General features: G+C 40.7%; 1 protein-coding gene across 4 annotated transcripts in view; it reads right to left on the reverse strand.

Moving 5' to 3' along the window:
- Nucleotides 1–257: 257 nt before the first annotated feature.
- LOC108282060 (zinc finger protein 69-like) overlaps nucleotides 258–8,120 on the reverse strand; it is a 35,412-nt gene continuing 27,549 nt past the window's right edge. For all 4 annotated transcript variants that reach the window (XM_017497827.2, XM_017497826.2, XM_017497825.2 and 1 more), the window contains 3 exons: nucleotides 4,207–4,333; nucleotides 3,940–4,000; nucleotides 258–3,082 (listed from right to left, as the gene is read on the reverse strand). In XM_017497827.2, the coding sequence (XP_017353316.1) occupies nucleotides 472–3,082; nucleotides 3,940–4,000; nucleotides 4,207–4,333 (2,799 nt within the window). In that variant the 3' untranslated portion in view covers nucleotides 258–471. The remainder of the gene's footprint in view (nucleotides 3,083–3,939; nucleotides 4,001–4,206; nucleotides 4,334–8,120) is intronic.

Here is an 8,120-nt window from a genome sequence, read left to right on the forward strand (position 1 = left end):
AGACAGATTTTCTCCATGTTGGTCAGGTTGGTTGTGAACTCCCAACCTCAGGTGATCTGCCTGCCTGGTGAGAAAACATATTTCAAATCATAAACATAACTAAAATTTTTCTCTTCTTACTAATGTGACTAACTTATAAATCTCATATATCACATAGTAATTTATGGCTTTTGGTCATATTTATCACTATGGTGTATTGCACCCTTGGTGACAACAGGTATGGCACTGGTGGTTTTGGGGAAGAAGGCACTCAGAGGTACATGAGATAACTTTTGGTATTGTGAATGAATAATTAGGGTAGAGATAAAAATTTAAGTACGTAAGCATGAAAAGTAAAATTTCCATAAGGAAAAAGATGCCTGGCATTTTATCCACATGGTAGAAATGACTCACAATGTCCAAATAATAACATGTTAACATTATAAACTTGATCTAGTACATGACAGCAACAGGATATTTTGTTATAACTTCTTAATTAAAAAGAATAACATTTGTTAGTATATAGTAATTATAAACAGTTAATTGTTTATGTTCATTGTCTGTATTCAAAGACTCTTGGCAGATCGGAAGGCTTTCCCATACATTTATACATTTATATGATTTATCTTGAGAGTAACGAGTGTGAATCCTTCCATGCGTTTGAAGTTGTGAGGCAGATCTGAAAGCTTTCCCACATTGCTTACATTGATAGGGTTTCTCCCCAGTGTGAGTCCTTTCATGATATTGAAAAGAACTGGAAGAAGCGAAACCTTTGCCACATTGCTTACATTCATACGGTTTCCTTCCACCGTGAGTCTTTTTATGTTTATGGAGGGAACTAGAAGAAATGAAGGCTTTCCCACATTGCGTACATTCATAGGGTTTCTCTCCCGTGTGAGTCCTTTCATGACATCGAAAAGAAGCAGAAGAAATGAAGGCTTTCCCACACTGCTTACATTGATAGGGTTTCTCCCCAGTGTGAGTCCTTTCATGATGTTGAAAAGATCTGGAAGAAGTGAAACCTTTGCCACACTGCTTGCATTCATAGGGTTTCCTTCCAGCATGAGTCTTTTCATGTCTATGAAGGGAGCTAGAAGAAACGAAGGCTTTCCCACATCGCATACACTCATAGGGTTTCTCTCCTGTGTGAGTCCTTTCATGATACTGAAAAGAAGCGGAAGAAATGAAGGCTTTCCCACATTGCTTACAGTGATAGGGTTTCTCCCCAGTGTGAGTCCTTTCATGATATTGAAAAGAACTGAAAGAACTGAAAGCTTTGCCACATAGTTTGCATTCATAGGGTTTCCTTCCAGCGTGAGTCTTTTCATGTCTATGAAAGGAAGTAGGTAAGCTGAATGCTTTCCCACAATCCTTACATTTATATGGCTTCTCTCCAGTATGAGTCCTTTTGTGTATATACAGGGAAGAAAAAGAGGCAAATGCTTTTCCGCATTCCTTACATTCACAGGGTTTCTCTCCAGTGTGTGTTCTTGCATGTATTTGAAGAAACTTGGCAGATCTGAATGCTTTCCCACAATGCTTACATTCATAAGGCTTCTCTCCTGTGTGCATCCTTTCATGTATTTTAAAATAAGAGAAATCACTGAACGCTTTTCCACATTCCTTACATTCATAGGGTTTCTCTCCAGTGTGTCTCCTTTCATGAATTCGAAGGCTTTTGACAGATCCCAAGGCTTTCCCACATTGCTTACATTCATAGGGTTTCTCTCCAGTGTGGGTCCTTTCATGTTTTCGAAAGGAACTGGAACAATTGAAGGCTTTACCACATTGCTTACATTCATAGGGTTTCTCTCCAGTATGTGTCCTTTCATGAATTTGAAGGCTTTTGACAGATCCCAAGGCTTTCCCACATTGCTTACATTCATAGGGTTTCTCTCCAGTGTGAATCCTTTCATGATTTCGAAAGGAACTGGAACAACTGAAGGCTTTACCGCATTGCTTACACTCATAGGGTTTCTCTCCAGTGTGAGTCCTCACATGATATCGAAAGGAAGTGGGATAACTGAAGGCTTTACCACACTGCTTGCATTTATAGGGTTTCTTTCCAGTGTGAGTGTTTTCATGCATTTGAAATGAACTGGCAGAATAAAAGCCTTTCCCACATATCTTACATTTATAAGGTCTTTCTCCAGAGTGCATTATTATGTGTGTTTGAAAACTTGTAAGATAGGAGAATGCTTTCCCACACTGCTTACATTCATAGGGTTTTTTCCCAGAGTGGGTCCTTTCATGTCTACGAACAGAACTGGAACATGTGAATGCTTTTCCACATTGCTTACATTGGTAAGGCTTCTCTCCAGTGTGACTCATTTCATGTCTACGAAAGGATCTGGGATTATGGAATGCTTTATCACATTTGTTACATTCATAGGGCTTCTCCCCAGTGTGAGTTCTTTCATGTATTTGAAAGGAACGAAACCAGCTGAAAGATTTGCCACATTGTTTACATTCATATGGCTTTGCCCCAGTGTGGGTTCTTTCATGTGCTTGAAAGGAACTGGAACTATAGAATGCTTTCCCACATTCCTGACACTCATAAGGCTTTTCTCCATTGTGAGTTCTTTCATGTATTCGAAGGGTAGCAGAATAACTAAAGGATTTACCACACTGTTTACACTCATATGGTTTCTCTCCAGTGTGGATTTTTTCATGAAAAAGATATAAACTGAGATGACAGAAGGCTTTCCCACAAAACTTACATTTATAAGGTCCATCCCCGCTGTGCATTACCATGTGTCTTGGAATGCTTGAATGGGAAATAGAGGTTTCTCCACATTCTTTATAAGCAAAGGGTTTCTCTCCAGTGTGATCCCTTTCTTGTGTTCTAAAGGAAGGGCAATATCTGAAGGCTTTCTTAGGTTGTTGACACTTATATGGCTTCTGTCCAATGTCACCGCTGATGTTCATATTAAAAGATGAGTTACCTATGCCAACTCCTCCACACACAAAGCTTTCACATGATTTTACTTCAGGAGAAGTTTTCTTCTTCTGGAAGTTCAGCCTGTCAGCTGGAACCTGGGTAAAAGTTTCTTCACAATGGCTGTCTTCTTTAATTTCATTGACTTTCTCTTCTATAAGACTCCTGTAAAAAATGAGAAGCGCATTATGGTTTGTTTATAAGTAATTTTATATTCATCAACAAGTGTTGCACTTGCTTTTTTTTTTTTTTTTTTTTTTTTTTTAAATAAAGATGGGGTTTCACCATGTTGGTCAGGCTGGTCTTGAACTCCTGATCTCAGGTGATCCGCCTGCCTTGGCCTCCAAAGTACTTGGATTACAGGCATGAGCCATCACGCCCGGCCTTTCTTTTTTTCTTTTTTTTGCACTTGCATTTTTAATATTGTATCAAAGTGTAGGCTTTCTGCCCTATCAGAATTGTTTGAAGGTGACCGCACAACATGTTCTACAAGGTGACCCAGGCATACCTATTATTTAAAAATATATTCATATGGGGCATCTTAATACTATTCCCATGAAACTATTTTACAAATACTCTCTGACATTTTTCTTTTGAGTCAGAGTTTCACCCTGTTGCCCATGCTGGAATACAGTGATATCATCATAGCTCATGGCAGCCTTTAATTCCTGGGGGCTCAAGTGATCCTCCTGCCTCAGCCTCCTTAGCAGCTGGGACTAAAGATGTATACCACAATGCCCAGCTAATGTTTTGCTGTTGTTGATATGTGGTCTCTTTATGTTGCCCAAGCTGTTTTTGAACTGCTGGCCTCTAGCTATCCTCCTATCTCCTTTCTCAAAGGATAGGGATTACAGGAGTGAGCCCTCAGCCTAGGTCACATTGAAATATGTTTTTTGAGAAAATATTCTAAGAATAAATGAATTTGACCCTGGGCTTATTCTTTGTTTTCCTTCTTTTTAACGCATTCTCATATCCTAAGATCACATAGAGAGACGCTGTTTTATCTAATAAGTGCAAATTACCTTAAGTTTCTCCCAGGGTTTTGGCACTCATCTTCAATGCTCTTGTCTTTCCACTTTTTTCCTAAAATAGAGACAAAGAAAAACAATCCTGAAGCAGTATAAAATTGTGAAAAAATTATTAGATTCTATGCTCATGATTTGCTGTGGCCATGCCTCATTTATTCATCAAAGTGTTTCCTGTCTATGTGCCAGATCACTCAACAGCATTGATGAACCGGAAACATTGGTTTGCTAATGCACTGAGGGAAGTAATATTGTCATTCTTACCTATAGAAGTCAGGTTCCTGAACGTTTCCAGCATCACTTCCCTGTAGAGATTCTTCTGGGAAATATCCAGCAAAGCCCATTCCTCCTGGGTGAAGTTCACAGCCACATCCTCAAAGGCCACTGGGTCCTGAAACATTCCACATGTGTGGAGGAGGACGCGTGAGAGTGACAGCACTAGGGGCCTAGATTACATTCCTAAGAAGTTCCCATGATGCTGTAAACTTCAAACATTTATTCTCTGCTTTGGTCATCAGATCCCTTTCTGTCTATACTTACTTTCTTCCATAAAGCAATTTCTTTGTTTGTTTGTTTGAGACAGAGTCTCACTCTGCTGCCCAGGCTGAAGTGTAGTGGCACGATCTCTGCTCACTACAACCTCTGCCTCCTGGGTTCAAGAAATTCTCATGCCTCAGTAACCTGAGTAGCTGAGACCACAGGCATGTGCCACCACACCTGGTTAATTAATAAAGCAATTGTGATGCTAAAACTGAACAAGGGATAAAGCAACAGCGGGATAGGAAAATGTGTGTTTTCAGTGAATCCAGGGAGAAAAGTAAGCTGCCTGGGCTGTCCCTAAGGTCTCTTTGGATTGTGGGTCTGTAGCACCCGTCATGGTAAAGTCCTATGAGCTAATACGCAGAAAAAAGTTAACATAAGCCTTTCAATAGGTGATTAAAGAAACAGTCCTGAGGCCGGGCGTGGTGGCTCACGCTTGTAATCCCAACACTTAGGGAGGCCGAGGCGGGTGGATCACCTGAGGTCAGGAGTTTGAGACTAGCCTGGCCAACATGGTGAAACCCTGTCTCTATAAAAAACAAAAACAAAAACAAAAAAAAACAGTCCTGAGACTGTTTATCCTTGAAAATGCCTGTTCCCAAAGTATAATCTTTTTTTTTTTTTTTTTGAGACAGAGTTTCACTCATGTTACCCAGGCTGGAGTGCAATGGCGCGATCTCGGCTCACCGCAACCTCCGCCTCCTGGGTTTAGGCAATTCTCCTGCCTCAGCCTCCTGAGTAGCTGGGATTACAGGCACGCACCACCATGCCCAGCTAATTTTTTGTATTTTTAGTAGAGACGGGGTTTCACCATGTTGACCAGGATGGTCTCGATCTCTTGACCTCATGATCCACCCGCCTCGGCCTCCCAAAGTGCTGGGATTACAGGCTTGAGCCACCGCGCCCGGCAATCTTTTATAACATTGTTAGAGAAGGCAGACAGCTAGCCAAGAGCAGGAGGGGGAGCCCCTGGGAAATCCCACACCCCCAGAGACCACCCAAAACATGCATGCTAGATATAAGCAGAGAGGAGGGGAAACACCTAGGTAAGAAAAACATCCACGATGATGCCCAGGAATCATTCGCTTTGCAGTTATCCTGTCAGAATATAGCTAGATAGATGCTGATAAGAAAGGCAAAGGGGACATTCCTAAGAAAAACCTGGCACTGTAAGTACGCAAAAGGGCAAACAAGAAACTCCTAAGAGATATCGAGGTGTAATAAGCACAGAGTTAACCACTGTACGACTGCATATAATGGATATGCAGCCACCCACATATCCATTAATGGCTGCCTGGATTAAAAAAATGTGGTAAGCATATACATACAATGGGATATTATTTAGTTTTAGAAAAAAACATCTTGGCCCATACTACAGCATGCACGAAACCTCAGGATAATTGCAAAAAGCAAAATACAATACAATTCATCTTAGAGAAGGTATATAGATTTGTCAAACTATCTCAACTGTACATGTAAAATTCCTTAAACTGGTAAGTTTTTTGTTTTACAATAAGTAATGATAATAAATCATGATAGAAGCTGGGTGTGGTGGCTCATGTCTGTAATCCCAGCACTTTGCAAGGCAGAGACAGATGGATCACTTGAGGTCAGCAGTTTGAGATCAGCCTGGCCAACATGGTGGAACCCCATCTCTACTAAAAATAAAAAACTTGGCTGGGTGTGGTGGCACATGCCTGTAGTCCCAGTTACTTGGGAGGCTGAGGCTGGAGAACTGTTTGAACCTGGGAGGTGGAGGTTGCAGTGAGTTGAGATCGTGACACTGCACTCCAGCCTGGGCAACAGAGTGAGACTCCATCTCAAAACAAACAAACAATTATACAAACAAACAAAAAACCACAAGAATGTCCTAATAGAGGTAGAAAAGGCATGTGACAAGCTGTAACCTATGTATGCCTGATGTTCCATTTTTGGAACGCTAAGCATGTGGGAGTTATTTACATCCAACTGCTCAAGGTGATTGCCAAGTCTGATTTTTCACATCTGCAATTCAAAAAACTGCAACCACTGGAATAACTACGTCAATATCTCCTCATGATTAAAAACACTCAATAAACTAAATGTACAAGAGAAGATTTCATAAGGTGACAAGAGAGGCACTAGGAACATAGAAAAATCTACTATAAAGACATGTATTAAAAAGGCAAAACCTGGATGGGCACAGTGGCTCACGCTTGTAATCCCAGCACTTTGGGAGGCCAAGGCAGGTGGATCACGAGGTCAGGAGATCAAGACCATCACGGCCAATGTGGTGAAACCCTGTCTCTACTAAAAATACAAAAATTAGCTGGGTGTGGTGGCAGACGCCTGTAATCCCAGCTACTCAGGAGGCTGAGGGAGGAGAATAGCTTGAATCAGGGAGTCGGAGGTTGCAGTGAGCCGAGATCGCGCCACTGCACTCCAGCCTGGTGACAGAGTGAGACTCTGTCTCAAACAAACAAACAAAAAAAGCAAAACTAAAGGCCCAGGCCAAGGCAGACAGAAGATAATTTGGGCCCAGCAATTTGAGACCAGCATGGGCAACATAGGGAGACCCCTGTCTCTATAATAAAACAAAAAATTAGGCATGGTGGTGTAAAACAAATGGTACTGAAACACCTGGATTAGCAAATAAAAAGAAATGAATTAGATATAGAAATTTATCTTTTACAAAACTAATTCCTAATGAACCATTTACTTAAATGGAAAATGCAAAGCTCTCAACTTCTAAAAGTAACACTTGTGAAAACAAAGATAACCTTGGATTTGACAATAAGTTTTCTCACATAACACAAAAGGCATGATATGTGAATGAGAAAATCGATAAATTGGACTTTATTTAAAGTAAAACTGTTTTGGAAAAGACTCTGTTAACAGTATCAAAAGACAGGCTGCAGACTGGGACAAAATATTTGCAGAACACCTATCTGATTAAGGAACGGTACCCAAAAGGTATAAAGAACTCCCAAAGTTCTATAGGAAAACAACCAACCAATCAAAAGGCCAGGTGTGGTAGTTCACGCCCATAATCCCAGCACTTTGGGAGGCCGAGGTAGGTGGATCACCTGAGGTTAGGAATTCAAGACCAGTCTGGCCAACATGGTGAAACACCATCTCTATTAATAATAGAAAAATTAGCCGGATGTGGTGGTGCACGCCTGTAATCAGTTACTTGGAGAGCTGAGTCAGAAGAATCACTTGAACCCGGGAGGCAGAGGCTGTAGTAAGTCAAGATTGCACCATTGTACTCCAGCCTGGGCAACAAGACCAAAACTCCATCTCCAAAAAAAAAAAAAAAAAAGGAAAAAAGAAAAAAGAAAATAACAATGAGGCACCAGCAAATACTTGCAGTAGTTAAAATCTAAAACACTGACACTTCCAAATGCTGGTGACAGTGAACTCTCATTCACTATTGATGTGCATGGAAAATTCTGCGGCCAATTTCGAAGACAGTCTGCTGAAGAAAATAAGCATGGTCTTACTGATTCACTAGTCTCATTCCTACATATTAACCCAAATGTACTGAAAACTGATGTCTACACAAAAGTCCTCCCATAAACGTTTTTAGCAGCTTTACTCATAACTGCCAAAAATTAGAACCAAACAAGGTGAGTCCGTCTCTTTTTTTTTTTTTTTTT

This window comes from Cebus imitator, unplaced genomic scaffold (genome assembly GCF_001604975.1).
Source record: "Cebus imitator isolate Cc_AM_T3 unplaced genomic scaffold, Cebus_imitator-1.0 Scaffold234, whole genome shotgun sequence".
In the NCBI taxonomy this organism is placed as follows: domain Eukaryota; kingdom Metazoa; phylum Chordata; class Mammalia; order Primates; family Cebidae; genus Cebus; species Cebus imitator.